The 27689-nt window shown below is 39.6% G+C and overlaps 2 protein-coding genes across 2 annotated transcripts; both read left to right on the top strand.

The window, feature by feature from the left end:
- The first annotated feature begins 9942 nt into the window (after positions 1–9942).
- Positions 9943–23290, top strand: LOC141793589 (alpha-1A adrenergic receptor-like). Its single transcript, XM_074674376.1, has 2 exons — positions 9943–11380; positions 22143–23290. The coding sequence occupies exons 1-2, from the start codon at positions 10396–10398 to the stop codon at positions 22694–22696; spliced, it is 1539 nt and encodes a 512-aa protein (XP_074530477.1). The 5' UTR covers positions 9943–10395; the 3' UTR covers positions 22697–23290.
- A 125-nt stretch (positions 23291–23415) lies between these two features.
- Positions 23416–25277, top strand: LOC141793590 (trace amine-associated receptor 1-like). Its single transcript, XM_074674377.1, has one exon. The coding sequence runs from the start codon at positions 23819–23821 to the stop codon at positions 24947–24949; it is 1131 nt and encodes a 376-aa protein (XP_074530478.1). The 5' UTR covers positions 23416–23818; the 3' UTR covers positions 24950–25277.
- The last annotated feature ends 2412 nt before the right edge of the window (positions 25278–27689 follow it).

Genomic DNA, 27689 nt, shown 5'->3' with positions numbered 1-27689 from the left:
GGAAAGTGAAGAAAGAAACTCTCACACACTCCTATATACAGGGTGAGGGAGGAAGGTAACACACAGGCCTACAGCGTAAAGAAAATGAAAAGATAGATGCTCATAGCCGGGTTAATAATATCATATGTATGTATGCATTTTTTTCTCATTTGCAGTCTGAGGCATTTTCAAAGTATTCAAAGTATTACAGGCAGATCTACATTCATAAAACACAAGCAAACCACTAAACTCAGCAGTCTGACTTATGAGAAGCTTGGGGACGGGGTTTCTATCCATCTCTCTGACCAAAAAGCTTTGGGCTTCTAGCTATTTAGCATTTCAGTAACCAGTCCAGAGTGCAGATGGAAATCGGTGTTTGAACTGCAAAATGAAGCCAAATAAGAGGGAAGGCATTAACGGATAAGGTGATAAAACTGTCTGCTTGGATGTTGAAGTAGAGGCTGGATTAGATAACTGGGCAGGTTTTCTGAATAGTTGCTTCACTGTATCATTAATTCTTGACAAATTCCCAAAGGATGGCAAAAATCCACTTCCCATTTTCAGCGACAATCTTTGGAGTTTTGGACAGATTTTGGGTTTTCTTGTCCAAACTGTTTCATGTTTGACTGAATAAGAAGCATCCAGCAGCAGATCCAGAAGTCTGTTGTCGGGGAAACAAAAATATTAACTCAGCCTCTGCCGGTCTGGGTCTGGTTCCTGTGGTGTGGTTTTTGGGAAATGTGCTACCAGGTGGTTGAGTCTGTCTCACCCATGAGCTAACGCGCGAGTCCTCCACTGCTTTTACAGAAACCAGATGGGATCACGGTCTGTTTTCCTAAGGGAGGGTGAGATATTGGAGGATGAAAGTAGATATTTCCGTTTGACTCTCTCTTATTTGTCTGGACTGCTTCGTAAAGTAAAAAACACAAGAACAATGTGTAAGATAAGGAAAAAATACTGATGTAAACTGGCTGTGGGCTCTTTATACTCACAAAAAAAGAGCTGGAAATATCTGGAATGAACTTTAAAAGTGAATAAAGTTTCAACTCTTATCTAAAACAGTAGTATTTATTTGGCAGAGCAATAAACTAAAGACACAACTGATCTAGAAATCAGAAATAAAGAGCCTGTTAGGTAGCAGTGTCATATTTGAACAGAAGCTTATGTGCTCTTGCTGTCTCTCTGTTTTGGTCTCCACCAACTGCAGATGAAGGTCGATGTTCTGATTAAAGACTGATGGCATGACAGATCCCTAAAAGGGAGGCCAAAGCATTGCTGCTGTCCTAAGTGACTCTGCTGTAGTTAGTTCTTTTTACACAAGGTTATTTTTCCAACGTCTGTGTCTGAGGAGTTTCTCTTTTTGTTTTGGTCATGGAAAAAAAATAAAACTCTTGTCTATCATAAGCTCCAAGCATCCCATTTACATTCATGATTTTATCTTCCAATAAGAACGACTCGTGTTTTGATAACACTCTGTCTCAGGAGCTGAGTGGAACACAGAGAATCGCTCCTCCGCCACTGCTCCGAGTAAAGGATCACTTTGTTTTCAGTCACTTAATGAGACACGGTAAGTGTGATACTGATTTAGAGTGAGTGTGCTAATGGTTTCACATCTAATGAGAACTTCACTGCTTAGCTTCCTGTACTCAAGATCAGCTGTTTCATGCCTCTCACTCCTTTAGCTCTCAATTTTCTCTCCTTTATGGCCTCTTTGCTAATCATCAGATGTAATGATCAGATGTAAAATGTAGCACTGGTGATGAAGACAGGGGAGATGAAGAGGGGGCAGCAAAACAAGAATAAAAAGATATTTTTTTCTCTATCTTTGAGGACATTTACTTTCAGGCCTCATATAATAATTATCTAAATGCAGGTTGAGTAACATAACTTTCTGATCCTTTCTGTAATTTTTTAAAAGTATTTTTAGGGAAGAGAGATGTAGTACTGCTCCTGATCCTGCTTCAAGATTTACCCTCTCACATAATCACAGGTGCACAAAAAGGTTGTTTTCACAGACGTGACTTTAAACCTGCTGGAATAATACTTCCTCTACATGATGGATTGAGTCAATCTTTTTATACACTGCATTCTGTTATTAATGACCTTTAAGGGCTACATAATGTCTCTCTGAGACTGGCGCTCTAAGAAAATAGTGACAGAACTGGAAAAGCCAATCGTGTTTTCTATCTCTGTGTCTTGACTCCTTGAGGCTATTTCTGGTTGACAGAAAATCATATTACTAATCCCAAAAAGCAGTTACACAACAAAAGTATTTTCTGGGTCTCAACATGTTACACAACATCATCCATATATGGTGTTAAAGAAACTACACGGCCCTGCAGCAGAAGCCCACACATCCAGGTGGGCTGCTATAGATTAGGTCTGTGTGTGGGCCTCACTACCAGCTGGCAACTAACTGTCTATTGATGGATAAAACATCAAACAATCGAAAAAAGACTTTTGCCCTCATAATCTGAAAGTTTGTGCTGTGTAAATACAGACAATGATTTCACGTTTCCACACTCTTCCTTGCCTTCTTCGTGCCAAAATCACTGTCGCAGGCTCAGGTCAGACGCCTCTGGACTTACTTCAAAAACTGTGGAAGTTTCTTTTACTCATCTTTAGTCCAGCAAAAGGTGAAAATATTGCAATTTCTCAACTTCAAAGTTGTAGATGCTTTGATGCTACTCTTCAGTTCAACATTTTTTGTGAACAATAAACAACACAGAGTTTATAAAATAGAAAGTATTAGTTTGTGAAACCAGAGCTTTTCAACCTGTTGCTTTTGGCACTGTTCAGCTCTCTGCAAGCTGTGAGCAGCTTCATCAAGAAAATAAATTCAGTGGCCACTTTTAGAAAAGCAGAAATAAAGGTTGTGTTTAAAAAAAATTGACAACAGTCAAAAGTATAATCCTTTAAGATGTTATATGTGATTAGGTTGCCATTGTTATTATCTGCATCTAACGGTGGGGAGAAAAGGGGGCTTGATTTTGTTTTGACTTGAACTCTGTTGGTATTTGAATATCGGATTTATTTATCAAAGAAAGAAAGAAAGAAAGAAAGAAAGAAAGAAAGAAAGAAAGAAAGAAAGAAAGAAAGAAAGAAAGAAAGAAAGAAAGAAACCCCTGTGGATGTATATCAGCTGAGAGCTGTTTTCTAAACAGTGGTCAATTCTAAAAAGAAGCAGAAACAATTGACACCTGGTGCTAGTAAAACAGGAGTGAATCTGTGAGATTTGGAACCAGAGATGGGGGGGAAATTGAGAGGCTGTGAAGAACTTGTTCCAGAAATAATAAAACAGACTTTGTTTATAAACTTTTTGGTGTAAAACTTACAAAATTGTGGGGTTAAACTAAGCAGAAATCGGTGGTCTAACAATATGAAGCAATGCAGGAGTGCCAAAATCTGCACATGCCACATTCACCAAGCAAAAAAACAGAAAGAAAATAAAGAAAAGAGAAGAGAAGAATAGAAATAGAAAGAACACATATTGAGCATTTTTTTTGTTTTTACAAAGCTTATTCTTTCCTAACTCAGAAGTTCAGGAGATATCAAGATCACAAGTTCGCCCAACTAGGGTCTCAGCTCAGCTGACTGATAGGAGGGCACCCAGTAGATAATAGTGAGGAGGCTTTAAGCCCTCCCTTGCTCTAATATGGCTTTTTTATCAAAAAAAAAAAAACTGTCAGAAAGAGAGAGGTAATGTCACAGAGCCTGTGTCTGTTTATTATACTGTCTCAGGGTTAAACCGAGCCTTCATTTCCCTCAACAGAGAAACTCTGCTTACACTTTCAGATATCAACTCTGTCGAAAGGTTTGTCAAATAAAACTAAACTCAGCAAAACCAATAAAATTGCAGATAAAAAAAACCTCAGAAATAAAGCATACAACCTCATAAAGAAACTTCAAGGCTTCCGTCTGTTATCAACTGAATATTTTATGCTCACTATCAATAAGTACCTCACTCCACCCCACTTTAGAAAAAATAACTTTCCCTGTAGGAATATCTGCCGATAACACTTCAAACATTTTTACTTTTTACTTGTTCCACTCCTGATAAGCAACCAACCTCTCACGTTGTTAAATAAAATCCTTTTTGCATGGTTTTTATCACACGTCACGCTCCTCCTGATCACTGCGTTGTGTTGAGCATAACAGTAAAAAGTTTTCTGTCTGTTGCTGAATTGGTTAATGCTGAACATATGCTGTCAGTGAACATAGCCTGACTCTGACCAGGGGGTTTTGAGGCCAGGCCTTCAACAGAAGCACAGACTCTAACCTTAGAGACTCTAACCTCTCACCTCCTAATTATTCACAGCAGGAAAAAACATTAGGGATATATTACGGAGCTGATCAGTTTTCACTCTGTAGATCTAGATGAAACTGCGTAAAAGGGGAAACCTCCCACAGCTGCTGGAGTTTGACATTCAGTAGAGTACAAACGTCTAGTCCTGTACAAAAACCATATTAATCTCCGACATTACAAAATAAATTATTCCATACGTGGGAACGTCTTTATCTGCTTTCTAAAACAAACACCTCTTTTCATCTCACTTGATGAATGTAAAATGGATGGAATGATGACAAATTACTAAGCAAAACCAGGAGCCATGTATTTAAAAAGAAGTCAAATGGCTCCACGTCTTATGCAATTCAAGATTTATCGTGTTTGTCCTGCCAGAAAGAAAAGTTGATCCTTTTTGAGTTTGATCCTCACAACTGAAGCAGCAGAGGGAAAGAGGACACTCCTGTTAAAGTGGAATTTCCACTCAAAAATAAGACTCTCACTGTCAGTACTTGGCAGCCAGTGAAGCAGCAGTAGCTTTAATGTTACTTGAGAGCTCTGTGTATTCAATCAAATTAAATGGGCAGTGAAATGCACTTCATCCAAGTACTAAAATGCTGTCTGAGATATGAACTAATGTAGTTCAAGTTTTGAGGACAATGCTCATAAAAACAGAGTAGAGCATTATAGGACTGAGAGACTGCTGAAGAGTCCATTTTATCTGAAGAAGATCTGCTCCACAGATGAAAATGTAGAGACCATTGATCTGAAGGATCTAAAGTTAATATTTGGCACTAAAGTAACTGATTTGTCCAAGCCATTTGAAATTAGTGTCAAGTTATCGAACAACCCTCTGGCAAATTTGAAAAGGTGATGAGACCAAAGTGACTTGATGAAAAGAGAGTCATCATAATGGAGCCTTTACTACTGACTTTGTTATGAGTTTTGTACTCTGTTAGGATTAAGGATAGAGTTTTATATGTTGCATTATGAGCTCTTAAAATCAAAGCCACTTTTACCTGAACTTGATACTGCAATAAACTAAAAGTCTGCAGCTATCAACAACATCTATTCTATTTCTGTCATACTGATCAAATGTGGAAACTTTGACTTTAAAGCTGCATAATGCTGCACAGATGCAGTGAATTAAGCAAAGTGCTAAATAGAAAACATCTCAGATGCTTAAGCTTTGAGTATTTTAATTTCAGGCTTCTGACTGCAACATTTATCTATTTCTGTCTATTTAACTAATACAACCAATAGGGAAATGTGAAACTCTTTAGTCTACCACATTCAACAACTCTCCCGTCTAATGCATATATCATGGGACACTGCACAGGTAGAGTGAATGTAACAGAACTTCTAGCTCAACTGTCATATAGTCACCGCTGTCCTGTCTGGTTTCATTTAGCGGCCTCATGTATTAAACAAACAACAAACAACAAAGTTAACAACAAGCCTATGTACCCTACAGCTCTATGTTCCCACATTCCTAAGATTTTATTCCATTTCTTTGTCTGACCTCAGGAAGTGAAAACAAGTGCTTGGCATCTAACCTCTGCTTCTGCAGAAACCCTTTCCGATCAGCCTATTTTACTTTGTCTTGGAATGATTGTGATTCTCTGATTTCTGGGCTCTGGGAACATAGGGCCTAGTTGTCTGTGGAAAAGAAAAGTCTTAGAAATGTGGGAACATAGTGCTGTGGGAGCATAGGGCTGACTCTGAAATTATTGTAGCTCAAAGCCTGAGCGCCCAGCTAGTTCCATCAATAAACCACATTCAGACAAAAGGTTTCGACAAACAACCAACTTCAAATCAAAAGCCAAAGCCATTGTGGATTTGCTTCATAACACCTTGTGAGAAATTGGCAAAAGAATTGATGGATGGATATGTTTGACAGCAGCATTAAACACAACAATGCTAGCTAACAACTTTGTGAGTACTGTAGTTTGCATTGGTCTTAGATGAACAACACAAAACTACTCATGGAGCATACAAAACAAACTTACAGACATGATGGATCCTCCTCAGTCGTCCTCTCTGTCCTCTATCGGTGTCATGGTGTAAAAAACCAGGTTAGCCTCCCAGTACTCCCAGTCACTTAATATCCACAGACTCAGCATCTGGACCATTGTTTCTCAAAGTTGTCCCACTTTGTTACTGAAATTGCAATGTGTCAGGGACCAAGCTATGAAGCACAGGACAAAAGGAGTTTGTTTGTACTTTTCTTGTACTTTGTTTGTACTTGTTTTTTAATGGACCCAGAAAACCTTATCAAATGTGAAAATGCATTTTGATATCAACCTGGCCGGTGAAAGATGCTAACTTGATATAAGTCAAATTGAACTGATCTGACGCTGTGACAATTGGACAATATACATGTGGCAGTTTGGCCAAACTAATTCAAACACAAGGGTAAAACAAAATGGACACTGCATCAAACCAAATACAAACTTAAATTACCAAACCTAAATTCCCCCCATGAAATCAGTGCACCTGGAGTCTCCCAACGAGCTGGCTCCACCAGCTGGGGAGTGTTCAGTGCCCTTGGCCACGCCCTCTGCTCCAACCAGGAAGTGCCCTCCTCCGGCAGTCAGGTAACTCAAAAACAGAGAAACGAAGATTAGTAAAACAGACAACAGTATCTAATGTTACTCTGTAAAAATATATGTGCTAAATTAAAAATCAACTCCAAATTTGACAGGTTGAGTTCGTAAGTGAATGAGGTTAGGTTGAGTGAAAGTAATAACTGCTTTTCAATAGCTAACTTAATGCACAGTGATAAATGTATTTAATAACTGTTAATTAAAAAACATTTAGCTCTATCTAAGATGAGACTAGCATGATCGCTTTGATTCATTGCGTCTTGATTCCTCTTTAATGGTGAGCAACAGACATTTTTACTGTTGGGTAAATCTGCTTATTCATCACGAACTCTACCCTTTCATCTCGGAGACTTTTGTGCTATGCTATTTTTGCTTAATCTGAAGGATTTTAAATAGTGTGTAGATGTTTTCCAGTGGTCTTTGGGTTTCATCACATTTTTTCTGTTACCACAAACTTTGCTCAGTCTTGACAGTGGTGAGTAGTTGTTGTCCATCCTGCAAACCTCTAAGGATCTGATCAGAAAACCTGCTGATAAGTGACCAGTAGCATCAAAGACACACCACAAATCCTCCCCGCTGGGACAAAAGTGACTGAACAATGAAGTGACTGGCAATGAGGAACAAAACTGTAATATTATTGAACTGCTTTGCTGTATGTTTAAGCTATAATAATTATTGATGCATTTAATTGCATAAAGTTGTTTTAATTACTGACAGCATCACAGAGCCTCATTTCATAGCTCTGCAGTTCAAAGTGGTATGAGCTGGTTTTGTGATGACAGCTGAAAACAATCCCTGCAACAATCTATTGAACTCTAATAGTTGCAAAAAAAAAAAAAATATGCTATACCTCATTATGCATTACAAGGGTATTTTTTCTCACATCTTGTATCTCTTCTTACTTCTGACTTTTTAAATATACATAATACATATTTCCTGCACTTATATACAGACTTATACACCACTTTTTAGTGTGTAGACATTACATTTTAGCATTTTTATTCCAGTAATGATTAAATTCTATAAATTTCATTTGATTGCATGTCAGTTTTATGGTCCTCCTGCAATTATGCTTCATTATCTCCTCATTACTTGTAATCTAATATTATATTAAACTCTTCATGGCTGGTGGTTCTTGTAATTGACTATGAACAACTTCTGCATGACTGAACTTGAAGTTTAATTGGAAAACTTAGTACTGACACCATTAAATACACAACTAAAGTATCAGAACCAGGATCACAGATGATAGGCCCAGTGCAGACAGTTCATCTAAAGAGAACTTGGTTTATAAAAAAAGCTGCTGAAGTGTCTTCATAAGTTTTCCTGTGCCCGTAGGCAAAATGCAGCATGTATATGTTCCCACCACCTGTAGCACAGTGGTACAGGGTCTTGTGCCCCTTCATTGTTTCCGTGCCCACCTGCAGGAAACAAACAGGAAACCTTCCAGCAGAAAGACATAATGAGAGGAAGGTTGAGGTCAGTACCACCAATTTGACTTTTTTTTGCTCTGCTACGATACTTTTTTTTTACCCCATCCCTGTGTCATCTTTATATCAGCCTCAAAATTCCAAGTCAAGATCATGTTTTCCCTCCTTAAAACTGTGCTGGTCCCATTTGATAGAGACACAAGATCTGCACTTGCAGGCACCAGCACCTGTAATGTAATAAGATATTTAGGATTAAAATGTAAATATTGACAGAATGGAATTAAATCATGGCTTTTATGTTTTTATGTCTTATGTACAATGAGACATGGCAGCTATTAAAAGAAGATGTTTATCCCCCAAAACAATATATGTAAAACTTGAGAAAATTTGCTCTCCCTGTTCTCTGAAACATGATTTAAGGACTATTTATATACTTTTTTAAGTTCAATATTCTAAACACATCTGTAGTTTAAAATTTGAAGGATTTTTTGGTGAATGTAAACGCACTGTGAAGGCTTAAAACATGAACAGTATGTAAGGGTTGAAAAACGAAGTCCTTAACCAATTTTTTCCCCTTAGCCCTTGTCTTTGGTTTTATTTATAGTTCCATGCATGTCATCGTTGACATTTTATTATATTTTCTGTGAATTCAAACCAGATTTTCTCAACAAGTTGAGCTCAAAACAAACTCAAATCTACATTATCTTCAATATGTTTTACCCCTGGCGTTATGGAGAGGAACCGAACTGATGAGCAGCCGGAGAAATTACAATTTAAGTAATTGTGTTTTCCTAAAAGAACAACAATAGCTTGAGGAAGAAAAACTGGATCTTCAGCCAGATTACAGCACAGACATAAACATCCTGCACTAATTGAGTTTTCCTTTCGCAGGACATTGAAATTTTATTGCATTAATAATCAAGAAAGGCTGAGAACAAACAGTTCATCATGCTGATTTAAAATCAGACCTTTTAATAATAGTCTTGAAACAAATAGTAAAAGAAGAATCACGGTTGAGAAAAAAAAACACTTGGATTTAAGACTGATCTTTTTTTTTATCTACTATTTTTTTCAGCCTAGATAATGGGTGTGGTAAAGAAAGAGTTTTATTTCTGCAAAAAGGTTTAATTTTTTAAATAAAACAACCTCACAAAGCACTAAAGTATCTGTGTAAGAATGGATTTAACCCTAAACTATAAAGGAAACTTGGGTATCCATCTCCCACAAGTGTTACATCATGAGACGTGAAAAAAAACACTTAAAGAGGAGGAACCTTGAAGGAATGTGAATGTGTCTGAACTCACTAACTCGCTTGAACCCAAAATGAGAAACCTCTGTCTTTGACCAAAATATGAACATATTTCAGAAGAAATGGCCACCTGTTACATTTGAGTAGCTTCAAACAGAGTTTGATATCTATTTTGAACATAACAGGCAGACCTTTTAAATGTATCTGTCTGAACATCCTTAGTAATTCTGGGAACCACACACTAAGGGAGGCTGATCTCATTTATTCTTGAACACAGCAGATTTCTTCGTATTTTCTGCTGCAAAATACACAGATTAAAATTCTCGGATTCCAAAAGTGAATTTATTCAAGTCTTTCGCTTTAAACTTTCGAGCAGAACATCCTCCCACGGAGAGGGAAAACGAACAACCAGAGAGGCCACTTTCCCCAAAACTCGTAAATTTCTGTTCCATCAATGTTCAGCGCACAATGGTGGAGATAAGTGCTGTGCCCTGGAGCCGAGGTAAACTTTTCTTGACATGTAAGCTGCTCTTGCGTCATGCGCGCTTCACTGACTGTCTTTAGGTATGTTTGGCCAGTGCATGGCACAGTGTGTGGTGCAGGGACGCAGGAGAGGACTGCTGCCCTCCCTCACTTCTCCGCTGAGCCCTCAGGAGAGCGGAGGAAGGAGGACTGCATGGAGACTGAGCTGAGCTGTTCACTCTGATAAAACGCCTCAATGCTGACTTGGAGCCGAAATCTGGAGGATCATGTAGACTTGGACTACTAAGACGACGTATTTATTCGAAGAAAACAACGAGTTTTAAGTGATCTGAAGCTCTGCTATGGAGGACCTCTTGTGTCAAAATGAGTGTGAGCACTAACAATGTCACAAACTTGTGGAAAAATGGTTCCTCGGAACTGGATGGGACTCCGGGCGCGTTTTCACGGGACAACTTCACCAACATCAGCTCCATCCGAGGAAACAACACGCAGCCCAAAGATGTGGACCTCTCTCGGGCTATCCCGCTCGGTCTGGTGCTCGGGGCTTTCATTATGTTTGCTATCGTGGGCAACATCCTCGTTATCCTCTCGGTGGTGTGCAACAGGCACCTGCGCACCCCGACCAACTACTTTATCATCAACCTGGCCATCGCCGACCTCCTGCTGGGTACCACAGTGCTGCCAGTTTCTGCCACCCTGGAGATCCTAGACTACTGGGTGTTTGGAAGGATCTTCTGCGATATCTGGGCGGCGGTTGATGTGCTGTGCTGCACCGCGTCCATCATGAGCTTGTGCGTAATATCCATCGACCGCTACATCGGAGTGAGCCATCCGCTGCAGTACCCTGGCATCGTAACGGAGAAGCGGGCTCTGCTGGCCATGTTGGGGGTCTGGTTGCTGTCGGTGGTCATCTCTATCGGGCCTCTGTTCGGGTGGAAGCAACCGCCGTCGGAAGACGACTGGGAGTGCCCCATCACCGAGGAGCCGTTTTACGCGCTCTTCTCTTCGCTCGGCTCCTTCTACATTCCTCTCGTAGTTATCCTGGCCATGTACTGCCGGGTATACATAGTAGCCAAACGGACCACTAAGAACCTGGAGGCAGGTGTGATGCGCGAGAGGATGAACTCTGGGGAGCTGACCCTCAGGATCCACAAGGGATCTCAAGTACAAGAGGAGTCCAGCAGCTCAGGCGCAGCAGCCGGCAAGGGCCGCGCGCACCAAGCCAGGAGTTCCCTCACGGTGAAACTTCTCAAATTCTCCCGAGAGAAGAAAGCGGCTAAAACTTTGGGGGTGGTGGTCGGCATGTTTACGCTCTGTTGGCTGCCCTTCTTTCTCGCCTTACCCATAGGTAGGTCCAATAGGTTGTGCTTTTCTTCCTTAATGAAAGGGATGCTGAGCCACTAACAGAAATACTTTGCTGCGTGTTTCCCTCTTGGTCTCATCTCTTTAAACACCACAGAGAGATTTAATTAGATTATGAAAGATACTCCTATCAACTTAATGTCTGTGTATATATAGATAGATAAACATGATGCAGTTAAAGGGCTGCTGCAGGCCTTAAATCACATAGCTGGCACTGGGAAAGTCTCCAGGGTAGCATTTGCTGCACCGATCTGTCACTAAACCTGTGAGTGGGCTTTGATATACGGTAGGGGTCATTTCACGCTGCAAGAATACAAATAACACCTCCAATATTTTATTGCAGCATTCAGTAGATGCTGCAATAAACTGGGATGAATCCTTATATTCCTCTGAGTTTACAGCATCTGTCTATGTCCCTGAATTTGCACCATGGTGTGTTTTTCACTGTTCTTTTGCCTCTCGCTGCAACACCAAAGAAGCATAAAAGCTTCAGCCCTGAAATTTGGATTATTTTATTGCACTGAGACAGAATTTTCCTCAAGCTTTTCCAACTGTTATTCATATTATCTTTGCTTCATTCTCTAAGTCTCACTTAATCTGTTAAGGCAACAAATCCCCCCCAGGAGTGTGCCAAAAGAGGAGTAGCCGGCCTCCTCCTCTTCCTCCTCCTCCTGAACAGGTCAGCTGTTTGGGTAGCCTGTGTCCTGCTAAGGCCCCCTGATGCCACTAAGCATTCAACACCCCGCTGTCAGGGCTGGCTGTAAAACTGTGAAACTGCAGAGGAAATTAAACATTCTATGCTTATGCTGCAGTGAATTGCTCATGCCACCAGCTCGGTTTTGTGGAGGAGGTTTAGGAAAACATTTATACATGGAGGAAGTTTGGATAAACAGAGTCAGGCTGATGTCAGTTAGATCACCGTTTGCTTAATTTTATGTTCATATGCAAGTGTGTGTTTGTGTATCAGGAGGTTCCTGTGTGCATACATTACTGTGGTCATATGGGAATATGTTTATACCTCTGGCTTGAATCTGCAGTGCATCACACGCTCAAATGGACACACACACACGCACACACACACACGACACTAACCATGGCAGGATCTCTATGCGGTGTCACATAGGCAGGATTATTCGACCTAGAGGCATTACCTAAAGCAAATAAACAATGTCATTTTCCAAAGTTTTCAGATGCGAGAGGTTTCAGAGAGCAGCTTCTGAGCTTCAGGAGGGGCCTTGTTATGTAGCTCTAATCAACAAACTGCCAAGAAACCAACCCCTAAGGCTGTTTCTCTGGTGTAGCATACTGATCACTCAACAAAGCACCTGCAGCCTCAAAAAATGCATGATGGGACAGCATACAAAAAGGTCCAGTAGTTTAATGTAGACAGATAACACACAATGCATGTACGATGTGTCAAAGCAGGACACTGAGCTTCTCTCTTCCACAGCATCACATTTCTTAAAGGGACTCCAGTGATCTCTCGTGTGACTCTAGTTTGAACTTAGACACTCAGATCGTGATCAGGCAGCGTGTTGCTCCCCGAGTGTTCATTAGCCTCCGCCCACAGAGAGGGATTTCCTGTCTCACACTTGTTATTACCCTGCTCCTTCCTCTGCATGCTGTCACTGAGCGTAATGTATGTGGCGGGCTTTCTTTTAAGTAGTGTGTGTGTGTTAGAGTGGCATTGGAGGCACGCCAGAGTGTTTTGTTTTTTTTTGTGTGTGTGTGTGTGTGTGTGTGTGTGTGTGTGTGTGTGTGTGTGTGTGTGTGTGTGTGTGTGTGTGTGTGTGTGTGTGTGTGAGTACAATTGGGGGTGGGAGCCAGGGTTGTGCTAAAAATTGCATGTGCATGTATGGAAGCATGTGCATGTATGGAAGCATGTGCATGTATGGAGGTACAGCCATGTGTGTTTTGATTGATTTTGTCAGTGAGCTTGCACCTGGTTCTCTGTCCTGTATCAGCACGGGTGTTTGGAAAATTAAATGGCTTGCAGAGATAAAACTGCAAGAGCCCCTATGACCTCCGACCCCTGAAGTGTCAACATGAGATGTCGTGCAGCTTAAAGAAATATGTAAACTTTTTTTTAAAGCTGATCCTCCCTGATCTTGTTAAAATTCCTCAAATACCTGTTTTTTTTTGTTTTTGAATGCACATGCAGCTCTCACACAGTATTAAGTTTTTTTCAGTGTCTCCTTCTAAGTCAGAGCAAGGAAGACAACCTTCAGTGTTTTCAACGTTACATTTCAACATTACCTTTACATTTCCGTACCTCGGTTTTTGCGCCACGGTTTCGGTTCAGTTTCGGTACACATTTTGTGCATAAAGAGAACAATTTTTTCTTCCAAAAATATCCCTTTATTGTCCTCATCAGCAGAAACTGCATTTCACAATAAACAAATAATAGTAACACTGGTGTACTGTGTAATATTATGCAATTCTATCATGATAACAGATACTGAACATAGTACTTTCAAATAATAAGTTGCCACTTATTGCCTGACTCCTTGCATACATTATACAGTAGTATAAAATATGAATAAAAAGTGTATACAAAAATGCACACAAAAAACACTTGCAAATGTTAAAGTGCCTTTACCACTGCTAAATACTATGCAGTAGTATAAGAAGAGAGGTAAAGAATTTCAAAAGAAAAAGTGCACTTTTGTCCTTGACTTTCTTTTTTTACCTAATACAGTGTTGGGGAAACATAAATTCAGACATAGCTTGTGCTTTTCCTGTTTAAATGAACAAAAGAATACTTCAGTACGGGCTATACCCAGGGTGTAGAGTGCAATGTCAAATACCCAATATAGGAATCATCTTTTTTTTCTTCTGCTATTGTAAAATTTTTCTGTAAGAAGATAAGCTTGTCAACATTGTCTGCTGCAAGGCGAGAGCGGTTTGCATACAGTGTTTAATCATACAGAAATGACACTGTAATATCCAAGTTGCACAACACTAACCAGACTCACCAAAAATACACACAGGAGTCCAAACCTGTGCGTGAGTGAACATTTTGCTCAAAATGTTTATGTTCTTTTAAATAGCTCCCAGAGCAGCTCTACAAATCAAAGCATACCAATAAAGAAAAACCTGCACATTTCTTTTTCCAAAGAACTGAAATCTAATGAAGTGTTTTGGTCTTATTTTAAGTAAAAAAGAAATTGTCTCATTTTACTTGATATGAGCTATAATCACCTGCCAAATCCAGAAATAATGTCTTATTTTAAGTTTTAAGACAAAAAAATAATTAAATACCTTGCAAAAGGTACAAAAATAATCTGCCAATGGAATAGGAAATATGTGCTCGTCAAGTTTCTTTAAAGTAAAATAATGTCTTAATGCAAGTAACTTTTCTCTTGCTCCATTGGTATATTTTATTTTACATGTTTCGAGCAGTTCAGACCTAATTTTTGTCTTCAGAAGAGTAAAAATAAGACACTTTTCTGTCAGACAAATGTGGCTCATATAAGGTCTAAAAAGACTTTTTGTAGTGAAAATAAGACAAAAACACTTGATAAGATTTTTTTTTAGACACACACACCAATTAATATATACATTTCAACTTATCATATCTTTTATAATTGATTAAGGTCAACCAGTATGTTATGGCATTATTCCAAACTGCATCATATCATATTATAAAAGTAATGTTCCAGGTGATAAGATGGAATTTCTTGTGCATTCAAACAAAATACATGTGTGAAAGAAAGAAAGAAAGAAAGAAAGAAAGAAAGAAAGAAAGAAAGAAAAAAAGAAAGAAAGAAAGAAAGAAAGAAAGAAAGAAAGAAAGAAAGATTCAATATTTGGTTGAAAATTTTACACTAGAGAAGAAAATAAAAATCGCAAGTAACACTCTGATTCAGTATTTCACTAAAAACACAAAAAATCCCTCCTTCCTCAGTCAAATGTGTTGCTCATTTAAACTCTGCTTGAGAGAAAGCTCGTTTGGCAGTAGTCATTTACTTCCTTTGACACCAACCTCCCAGCAGCAGTTTCAGACATTTAAAAAACTGAAGTTTCCGTTTATTTGTTTGGTCTTATTTGCTCGTGTTGGTTATTCAGTGTCATCATTTCAATTTGTTTCATATGCAGAAAAAATTCAAGGCCTAAATGATGTTGAAGATTACTGAAAAGAAAAAAAAAAGCATTCAATTCTTCAAAGGCTTAAAATGATCCGACCCACCATGACTCACCAAAAGCAAACAGACTGCAGACATCAGCAGTTACACCTACAGATACAGATACAAAATAAAGCTCAAGATGATGCATGTAAAGAAGGCTGCAACTGAGTTATTTTAATAATGGATGATCATGTCTATAGTTTTCCTGATTTAGGAGTGATCTAAAGCCAGAGCTGAAATACAGAAGGCCATGTTCTTGTTTTTGGTTATTACAGCTGAAAGTCTGCTTATTGAATTTCAATGGTGGTGGTGATTACAATTCATGGTATATCCATCACTTTTCATTGACACATGGACAACGGAGCTCGTATACGGAGAAGTATTTGCGTTTTTAGTGTCTTGCATCTAGAATCAGTAGAATCTCTTTTTTTTCAATGAGAGCTTCCCTCTTGTTCTCTGCTGCAGACCCAGAGGAAGAGAAATCACTAGTCCTCGGGGGATACTCATGTTATTTCACAGCCCACATTGTCCCCCGGCTCTTTAACACCCAGCGCAGGCACTAACGTCCTGTGAAGGACTCGCATTTAGAAACTGGTGCAAGCACTTGGCCCATGTGTGAGAGAGAGACCAACAGTCTGAAGTGTTAACCAATTGTTTCCTCGTAGTGCTTTCAGAGGAAAGACTGTGCATCTCACACATGTGGGGGTTGATTTTTACACAAGCTGTCCAGCCCTGTGGTCAGAGAGTAACTGAGATGGTTTTTGAAGGGGAGAAGTAATGGGAGTGTGTAGTGTCAGAGCAATGAAGACTGAAGAAGGTGGCAGTGCTGAGCAGCAGGGGCCACAGGGCAGAGGGGGTGAAAGTGGGGGCCCCTGGGATGTCAACCCCACTTTCCAAAGAAAGCTTCATGCTCCGGCTTTATTGAAAGCAATTGGCGAGGGCAATAACACCTCTGTCCTCTCAGATCAGGACAAATTAATCATATTTATGGCTGTGTTATGAAACAGGATGTGCGAGGTTTTAGAGAACAGACTGTGTGTGTGTGTGTGTGTGTGTGTGTGTGTGTGTGTGTGTGTGTGTGTGTGTGTGTGTGTGTGTGTGCGCGTGCACTACATTGCACAGAATAGCCATCACTTCTTCCAATTAGTGAGAATAACAGGATGTGTTGTTTTGTCAAGACGTTCCTGTGTGTCATGGTGCAATAAGTGTGTGTGTATGTATGTGTGTATGTTAGCGCATGTCTGTCCGGAGGAAGGAGGTGCAAAACTTTTTTTAAGAAAGAGCAACAACACCACCATGAGTAGCCCTGTCATGGTTATCTTCATACTATTGTCTAACAGTTAAGTCCCAGCATCCTCTGCTGTTTGTGCTACATCTTTTCAACATAAACAATCCTCAAGGTACGAAAATGGACTGTGTCCACACAAAAGTTAAACACTCAAACATGGACCGTGTCTGGCTGCAGGAAGGTCTGTTGTCAACCAGATTTCTCTCTGTGTTTCCTTTACTTTAATCTCAGTTTGTGTAGAAAGGACACACAAAAACATGGTGGCAGCCCCCTACCTTTAGGTCTCCAAAGGGCCTCTAAACTGGATCTTCCTGGGGGGCAGGAAAATCCCAAGTATTGTTCAAGCTACATAAAATCACTTACATTCAATGAAAGGCTTTTTTTAAGTCTTTCAATTATTGACTCAACCAGGAGATTTGAGTTTGGGAGTATGAAGCTGTTTTTTTTTTTTTTTTAATCAAGTCTCTCACGCCATTTATCTTTCCTTAAAAAAAAGAAAGAAAAGAAAAACATAAAATGTATACTGTTATATGGAGTCCTTATGCATTGTGTTACATAATATGGCATCTTTCCAGAAAATGTTTTGCGTCCAATCATATCGCATTATATCAATAAGCACAGTATCACTTCATATTGTGATCGTTTAATGATGTTTCTTCAGTTTTGTATCCTCAGTGTCATACTGTTTCATGACCTAATATATCATATCTTATTGTGCCTTTATGTGTCATATCGTATTATGCTCTATCATGTCGTGTCGTATCATGTTGTATCTTAAGTATGTTATCTTAAAGTTAGGGTCCGCAGGACTTTTTGTTACTTGTTAGTAAACACAACATTCAAACTAGGCTCCTCCTCCTTGACTCAGTGCCAGCAGCAGCTCACACCCACTGCCTCCAACCATGACTATGTGAACACATTCACTAGCTCAGCAACCACATGTAACATCCCTTTTCTACATGGGAGAGACTTGAGAGCCGTGCACCTGACTTAGCATGCTAGCACAAGCTAATCATGGGTATTTGACACATACCTGGTTAGCAAAAAAGCCAACTCTGTCGCTGTTCATCCCGTGCAGCTCTTCAAGTGCCAGAAGACGAGTAAAAGTCGGGCAAAGCTTTTTCCAGAAAAAGCTTCATCTTTTTGGCGTTTGGTTTCACTTTGGTTGTGTTTTTCTTCTCCCTTGCCATGTCCACAATTGTTGGTGCTCAAAATAGTTTCCTCAATCTGCCATCATCAACACGCAAAGTCACTTGAGCACTGGGCACTCTGTGATTGGCTGAGGTAACAGCGGCTACTCTCTGCCCAGAAACGTCCCAACACAAACAAAACATCAACATACAGGCATAGGAAAGGGTTGAAACAGACACAGATGCTGACACACGTATACAGAAGCCCATAGGAGAAAATTGAGCAAGATTATTCCCGTAAAAGTTGAATTTTTTTTTTTTTTTTTTTAGGAAAATCCTCCAGATCCTACCTTCTAGTATTGTATCAAAACATTGTTTTCCTTTATACTGTATGGTATCCTGTCACACTGCATCTGATGATATCTTATCACAATATAAGAGCAATGGATAAATGTACACAAAAACACAGAAAAGAAAGACAGAAATCTCAGTTTATTTCTCATGCCGCTAAATTTAACTGGGGTAAAAGGAGTTGAAGAAAATTTTAAAAAATAGTGAAGTAGCACTTTTATTTACTGAAACCTACTATCTGGGTTTAAACTGCTGCCTTTTATGTCCCACAAGGGGACTTCAGACAATCAGCCAGAACAAGGATATTTATTGTTGTATCAATGTCTGCCGCCTGGGTGTGTTCTGATAGAGCTTGTTGAAGCACACAAAGCAAAAAAAAAAAACAAAAAAAAAAAGTTTGTGTTTATATATTGTTTCATGTTTCAGCAGCAGAGCCCTCTGCAGCAATGAAGAATGCTTTTGACTGAAACACTGTTACAGTTGCTGGTCTATTCGCCACCCTGTCTACTCTTTAAATACAGTGCAGGATCTTTAGTGTGCTGGGTTTTGCCTGTCTTGTGTTCCTTGTGTGGTTGTGGACCTGGAGGAAGTGAATCACCTGAGCGTACTTTTTGTTTGTTTTTTTCTTAGTATATTTTCCTGGCATAGCTCAATGTGAGTGGTGTATGTTTGAGAGTGAGGAAAAAGAATTATAGTCTTTTAGAATCACTGTTTTAAAGATTTTGGCTGCTGGTCAGGCAAAACAGATGAAATGGATGTGTTGGCTATGAGAGGGCATATTTGATTGGTGAATAAACAGACATATTGCATGGATACTTATTAACTATGGGTGGGAGTAAAAGATGATGAATTGCAGTATCAGGATTTTTTGTTGAATGATTTTAAATCGTGATTTTTTTGTTTGTTCAAAAAAAATTTTTTTTAATTGAAGTTCCTTCTTTTATTCTTTTTTTATAATATGGATTGGAAAAAGTTGAGATGATAGATCCCCTGATAAATGTTCAAAACTGACTCATGTGTGGTGTGTATTTTTGGGGGCAAATATGGCTCCTGATGTAGCCTGTAAACATCATCATCCAACTTTTTCACTAGGTATGGTGTTGAAAAAGCAATCAGAATCACAAAAATCGGAGCTATTAAAGAATCGGAAATCCAATCGACACCCCAAAAATTGTAAATAAATTTAACCAGGAGGACAGAATTTTGTCCCATCCCTGTTATTAACGCCTTAAAGAAAATGTGTTGAGGATACCGTAGCACATTTCGGAAAAAGATATTAAACCTTTATGTAACCATTAATTTCAAAAACAATACTAGCACACTTCTACTATTGAATTCTGATTATCTGATGCTTAAAAAGTCAATTTGTATCAATCAGTTCACAAAAACTTCACTGATTAGGCCAATATTGCTTTAGTCATCTATCATAAACACACAAAAAATGCACTCTTTCTTTTTTGGCCTGACCAAAGACGGACCAAATTTTGATTCTTCTCCATTGTACTCTGTTTCCCAATCACAGGCAAAACTCTCGACGTTATGTAATCCCATTTAAGAGACTGTCGAGAAGCAAAAAATAGCATGTGAAAATACCAGTCAGTAAGACAAGATGCATTCATCTGCAGTACAGAGGGCCAGGACACAGACTGCATCTTTTCTCTCACTACTCACACACACACACACACACACACACACACACACACACACACACACACACACACACACACACACACACACACACACACACACAAACAAACAGAGCTTGTGTTGCCGCTATTTAGGAGCCACTGAGTTAAATGAAAGTTGGAAGTGACATTTCTGCGAACAGGTTGCACAATCACCGCGGGCCAGGTTAGCAACCTGTCTGGAGCAGAGTGTATGTTGGTGTGTTCTTGAAACATACAGGTGTATTTGGCATGAAACCAAGCCAGCAGTGTGGGATGTTTTTAGATTATTTTCATTTCATTAAGTGGACACAAGTCCCCTGGGGCTGTAATCATTACTTGTAACCACTGAGACGATTCACCCCATGGCTATACTTTGTAATGTACCATGTACCGCTTAAAATAATCGTCAGAGCTGTTGATCCGATATTCATGAAGAGGCAAGCTGAGGTGTCTGTCTGCCTGCCTCTAATATCTTACCAGAGGTAATTTCACACATGACATCCTGAGATTATAGTGCATCCTCGGTCTCTCCAGGAATGTGATATTAATTTAAGACTGTGGGTTGGTGTAAAGAAACAGCTTTGCTCACATCTGCCCACACACACATTCACACAAAGTCTGTCTTTTCTTTCACACTAATCTCACACTTGCTGTGCTTATTAATTCCCTGTTTTTATCTCCAGGCTTCCCCCTCTCACCTCATTAGCTTGCGAGATATTCTTCCTCTATTTAAGCAGGAGGAGAAAAGGCAGCCCAAGGGTAAATTAATGCAGTTTAACACAGGCCAAACTCACACATTAGCATACTTGACAAACCTCCTTAGGAAGCCTTTGTAATGTTGCTGTTCCCATCATTAGGATTGGAGTCTAACAAGCGCTAACGCATCTCCCCAAACACCCACATAAACTACTACTTTAACCGCGTAGAACTTTGCTTGGACTACTCTTCTGGACACGTCTCTAGGTATATATTTGAAAAATTGGAAAGAGTGATGTCTAACCTCCATAACCTCTCAGGGAGAAGGTGCCAATTCATTTCACCTTAAATATCTACCAGCTCGTAGAAGAGCGCCTCTTCTGCTCAGCTTATTTATCTGAAATGGAGTTCAGGGTCAACCCATGCAATCTGTGTTTTTATCAAGTCCTTCACAGATGAACTGTGACAGAGCGGCTGCATCCTTTTTTAAAGCAAACACAGGGTCTTTATTGAATGATAAATAACATGTGGAACTGTCTGCCCTCTCTGGTCTGCTGCTCTCCCATTTCATATCCTGCCTGCAGACCCTTTTTTGATGAAGGAGCTCTGTTTTACTCCTTAACAATGCTGCCACCTGCTGGTCAGAGTACAACCTGCACCTGCAGACATGGACGTCAAATTCAAAGGCTCTGTAATGCTGCACTCACAGATCAAACTCTGACTATAATGTTATGATATGCACCATTAACACAGTGTGTGTCTCTGACTGCTAGAGTTGCAGGATTCATGGTATTTCCTCTAACCAGAACTCAATAAACTTACTCAGATAAAACTGAATATCCTTCAGGTTGGTACTGTAGAATACAGCAGAATAGTTTCTTGTGTTGGTCAAAAACAGATACATACAGTTATGTTATGTTTAATGATACATTTTGTCCCTCTGGTACTCCTCTACGCAGCCAGTTGTGTACAAAAACAGCAGGAGCCAGCTTTGCCAACAGAGCTGTCAGTTAATCATCTGACCTTTACTGCAGCCAGTCAGTAGGGGGACCTCTTTGTCTTTTGTCATCCAAGTCAGTGAAAAATTATTTTTTCAAAAAAATAATTTTCTGTTTATTTTTTGATGGGTCAGGCTTCACAGGGTTGAATGCATAATGTTTTCTTAAAGCTCAACAAACAGCTCAATCTGCTTTTTGGATGTGTGTGATTTGACAAGCGTGCACTAATGTGGATATTATCACCATTTTTAAAAGGAGCCCTTACCCCTTCAGACCAGAGGCCTTCTAGATGCCTATAGCAAATAGTTAAACAGATGTATCTACTGTGGGTAAAAATTGTTAACTTGTTCGTGTAAAATCTCATGACTCACAATGAGGCACGATAAGATTTAAAAAAAAAAAAAAAAAAAAAAACAGTCGAAGGCCTTCACAGGGCTGACTCAAGGTTCTGTCTCTATTAATTTTCTTCCATGGTCTCTTTGTGTCTCCAGGGTCTTTTAATGTGAAATTGCGCCCACCTGAAGCCCTCTTCAAGGTGATCTTCTGGCTGGGCTACTTCAACAGCTGCCTGAACCCTATAATCTACCCTTGCTACAACCGTGAGTTTAAGCTGGCCTTCATTCGCATCCTGAGATGCCAGTGTCATCAGCGTAAACGGAGAGCATACAACTACCGCTCCTCCAACTTCAGTTCCTCTGGACATTCACGAAAAGGCTCAGCAGATCACAACTCCAGCTGCTTGAACGGCAGCCAGCGTACTCTGCCCTCATCAGCCAGTCCGAGCCCCAGCTACCTGAGCCACAGTCTCCCACCTTGTCCTGAAGGGGAAACGTTATATATCTGGGGAGGTACTACTCCTAGTCCATCTCCTAACCTACTGCCTGGCAGCCCTGCAGACTGCCAGCATGGGGCTCCAAGAAGGGAGTCAAGAGGAGGGACACCAGCTGAGGAGTCAACTGGGAGAGTTTTCTCTTTCTCCTTTAGGAATAACAAAGACAAAGCAGGGATCAGGAAAGACAGCGTTGTGCCTGACGACAAGGTGTGACATGTTCATTTCTATAAGGGATTTAAGACAAAACACAAATGTGGGATATCGCAGGTCTTCTGCGTTCACTGTACATGGTCCCATGATCATTCATCCATCCGTGGACTGCTATTGTCATTAGTGGTCAATGTGAGGTGATTGACTATGCTGCTGTATCAGACGTATTTTGTCCTATTTTGCTGTACCTGTGGTTGAAATACAGGGAGATCTTTTTTAAAGGACAGTAACTGTTTTGAGATGATTGACACAAACCACTGTTCACAGAAAAGTCACCGCTGCATGCGTTTTACTTTAAAATTAGAAGAAGTCGCCTTTCATCTGATCTCTATCTGCCCTGTAAAAAGACTGAACATCCCGGTTCTCATGTAAAATGTGTGAAGAGACAAATGATCACATTTCTGTTGCAGTCACTTAATATTTTAATGGTATGTTGTGGAAAATAAGTATAGCCTGGTTTATCTGCTGTGCGCACAATCATCAGATATCTTCTGTTTTTTTTGTTTTTTTTTCATATGTGTGTTTGATGTTCAAAAAGCTCTGAATATGGATATTAGAAATGTGATACATAAAAATAAAAACAGAATGATGCTCAAACACTGTCTTCGGGGGGCCTGTCTCTCTTTAACTCTGTTCTCTGGTTGTATTAAGAGCATACAAACAATACATCTCACCATAAAGGTTAGTGTTGATATGATGATAGAAGAGTAGCACACTTTGGAGCGTTTGTGGCAGAGAGCAAACATCAGGGCTGTTATCTAGAGGGACATCACGACTGAGAGGAAAAAAAGGTGAGAGTTATATTGCTTATATAGACAGGGAGCTTCGATCACAGGTAAGCTTTGACCCCTCTCACTCTCTACCTGCCTGTTCTCTTTACTCACAGCCCACTGACTCCTGGTACATGTTAGTCAATCTTTAACTTCTGAGGAGCTTCGTTTTGGCAATAGATCAATGCTGCACATATGCACACCCTCAAACTGACACAGTCTGGTAGTCAACATGTATATGCTACACATGATGAGGGAACAAGAACAGGGATAGAAGAACAGCTAAGACATGATCGCTGTTGAAGGACCTCTTGGATTTACATTGAGCAGCTGATGGCTTGGCTCTTACAGCATCATGATTTCCACACTGAGAGCAAACGCCTCAGACAACCAAAGCCTTACTGAAGGTGGCATCAATTCTGCCTTATTCCACAGCAACATTGGTAGATTTTGTGTCCTGTGCCTGCTTCTACCAATTCCCATCTTTGCCATCATTGGGAATCTCTTCATCATTGCTGCATTTGCTCGTTTCCGAACCCTCCGTACCCCTACGAATGCTTTCATTGTTTCTCTGGCAGTAGCAGACTTTCTGGTTGCTGTGCTGGTGATGCCTTTCAGTTTAGTCCGCTCTGTTGATAAGTGGCACTTTGGGCACTGCTTCTGCCACGCTCACCTTTTTCTGGATATGACCTTTTGTACAACATCCATTTTTAATCTCACGTGTGTGGCATTGGACCGGTACATCGCAGTGTGTGACCCTCTGCACTACCCTGCCCGGATGTCTCTACGCCGAGTGGCTGTGATGCTGCTGCTTTGCTGGATTCTGCCATTCATTTTCTCTGCCCTGTGTGTGTCCCTTGGTGCATACACTCCGTCTCCCCACAGTGTGGGAACAAACAGTACGTTACCAGAAACTCAGACGTGTCTTGGCACATTTAAGATCCCATATGCCTTTGCAACCTCTGCCATATCCTTCTTCATTCCTCTGGGGTTCATGCTGTTTGCTTATGGGAAAATCCTTAAAGCTGCCCAGAGACAAGCAAGGTGGATCCATGCAATTGATCACCATACTGGGCAGCTCCAGATGAACCAGACCACGATGAGGACTGACTCTGGCAGACAAGTTCAGGCTCATGTGGAAAGATGCTCTCTGAAGAAGAAGGAGTGGAGGGCTGTGAAGACTCTGGGGCTGATCATGGGGGTCATCCTTTTCTGTTGGCTCCCTTTCTTCTGTGTGAACATTATTCATCCTCTGAAGGGCTACAGCCTCAGTCCACTGCTGCTGGAGGCCTCCATGTGGCTGGGATACGCCAACTCTTCTCTGAACCCTTTCCTCTATGGCTTATTCAACAAGAACTACGGTCATGTGTTTGCAGCCATGTTAGACTGGAGGACTTTCGGACAACAGTTACGAGCAGGTTTTGAATCCTCGCCATTTGGAAGGCAAGCACATACTGTCGTTACCATAGAAACTATTTCAAGGTGATCTCTATGTAATGTAAACCAATTAGTTGTGTATAATGAGGCTTGTTCCTGCTTAGTCAGGGTTAAATGTCTGCATCTACAGCACCTGAGATAACCCTCCCTTCAGACACCCAGTTGATGTGCAAATGTTTTATTTGCTGAACTGTCAAGGAGAAAACTATCCTTTAATTTTCTGTTTGGGTAAACTTAGCTCTGTAGAAACATAGCAGTGATCCATTCACTGTGAATGATTCAGAATAGAATCTGACTCAGCTCACCAGGTATGTTTCAAACATCTATGTTTTTATTTTTGCAGTTATTTCTTAAGTAATGTCACCAATTACTTTATATCACAGGAAAATCAAGGCATTATATTTTTAGATTCAACAAAAAAAAATTGAATTTGTATTTAAGGGTATGAATTAAAGATCCTATACGAAAGGATTTAGTATTGATAGTATCATAATTTATAGCAAACAGGGAAACTCACTCTGCTGTAATGACATCTTGGCATTAAACTGTATAGCCAAATTGTGTTTTTCTCTCTTTTTTATGTGTTTCAAAGGGGCTGTGAGGAGATTTTAAGTGACTGTGAAAAAGTCTCCCTTCTAAAAATATGCCTGAATCTAATCCACACGCTAAAATGAGATTATCAGCACCAATAAAGGTTATTTAGACATGCTTCTTCATAGCTTCCTGATAAGGTCAGGCAGGACTGATTTACAGCACATCTAACTCTCTATGACAACACGAAGTTTAGTAGTAAGAAGAGGTAAAAGAGTGATACAACCCGAGCTAATGGCTAAAAGGGCTAAACTGTTTGTGATAAAGTTAATTCCAACCTACAGTCAGCAGTTATTCTGCAGTAGTCTGTTAAAACTTGAGAGTCTATCAATAAAATGAAGAGTGAGGTTACATTAGCTCTGCTTGGAAGATGACTGGCAGGACATTACAAGGAATAATTTACGTTACACATTACAGGCACATCTCACAGCATATTACTGACACAAAATTGTGTTTGTATGGAGGAACAATCATCATAACTATATTATATAAACAATGGCGTTTCCCAGGGCACAATTGTAGGTCTTCCACTTTTGTACTCTTATATGTTGCCACCCGGAGATTTCATCAGGACACACTGCGTCAGCTTTCATAGCTATACAGAAGACACCCAGCTCTACAGTGTCATGTTTCCAGATGATACCCATTTAAAGTGTAGTTAAAAAATTAAGTCATAACAGGCAAAAAAAAAAAAATTACATCTCAACCAGAACAAAATTCAGGCTTAAATCGATGGTGCCAGAACTAAGCAGAACGTAGCACAAAACCTCACTCTGTATCATCTTTATTTCATATGTGATCACAATTTCAGTTTTGAGCCTAATTTGAGGGAAAGTGTAAATAAAAAAAAAAAAAAAGAATAAAACTAAAATAAAAAACAAAAAACATTTCATTGTGTTTACAAAACAAAAAAGTTTCCCTTGGCAGATTCAGAGGTCCTGCTTTTGTTACTTTCCAAATTGGCTGTTTTAATGCACTTCTTTTTGTTCTTTATAAAAAGAACATTTCTCAGCTTCACCAGCTCCAAAATTAAGCTCCAAGAACACTAATAAAGAACAGTATGAGAGCCCACATTACACTCAATTATAAGTCCTTGCCAGGATATTTAAGAAGTTTTTTTTATTGGCTTTTAGATGTCTTGATAGTCATGCACTCAACTAACTTATCAGATAGGCTGTTATTGCGGGGGCCCGTAATCATATTTATATTGTGTAAGATTTCTCATTGTTTCATCATTCAACATTTTATTGTCTTACTCTTGTTTATTTGTATGATTTTATGGTTTTATCTTTCAGTGTTCTATTATCTTACCACCTGTTCCTTCTTTTGTTTTTCCTTGTCTAAGAATGAATTTATTTTCATTATTGGCAATAAAAATTGTAACTCACTGTAACTCATGAGTGTTTCCCCATTACCTCAGTGGAGCTGTTTCATTTTATCTTTGCCTCATTTTGTTGTCTTTTGCTTATGTTTATCATTTTATTTCTGAGTTTGTTTTGGGTTAAACCTTTCACATCAATGTGAGTTACAGTTGTTCTGAGTTATTTTCTGTTTATTTAAAGCACTTTGTGATATATTTGGTGAAAACTGCTACAAATAAAGTTTGACCAACTGAATGTCGAGGGGGGAAAAAGTTTAAATTTAAATTCTGAGAAAAAAGTCATGATACATTTTTGACAGTAAAAAGTAGATTTGGTTCAAGACTTTGTTTTGATATGAATTTTATGGAATTAAAGAAGCAATATCAAATTTAGGCTTCTTCTTCAGCTCTTTTATATAAAAGATTATGTTACCTACATAATGGTGTAGTTGAACCCCTTTTGAGATGTCTATGAATAAATATAGGTTTTTTTTTTATTATGCCTGCTTGTTTCACTGAATGAATGTAGGTATTTCATGAGTGTGAGTCAATTCAAGGATCCAGGTGCAGAACTCAGAAGTTGCAACAATAGAGGCTCTTTACCCAAGTAAAAAAAAAAAAGAGGTAGTTGGTTGTATGGCACAGGCACAAACAATAAGGGTAGGGAAAACAATCACAAAGGCTGATAACAGATCAGGGCAGGAAGTGACGTTTCCTGAAACAAGAGGTGCTCCAGACTAAAACAAGAAAGGAAAAACAAAAAAGATTGAACAAAAAAGTTTGAACTTCACACACACAACATGCCACATGACAAACATGACAAGCACTGCTTCAAGTT

This window comes from Halichoeres trimaculatus, unplaced genomic scaffold, assembly GCF_033239565.1.
Source record: "Halichoeres trimaculatus isolate MK-OKI-2021-1 unplaced genomic scaffold, fHalTri1.1 fHalTri1_scaffold_7, whole genome shotgun sequence".
Classification (NCBI taxonomy): domain Eukaryota; kingdom Metazoa; phylum Chordata; class Actinopteri; order Labriformes; family Labridae; genus Halichoeres; species Halichoeres trimaculatus.
This window is presented reverse-complemented; position numbering and strand designations above follow the sequence as displayed.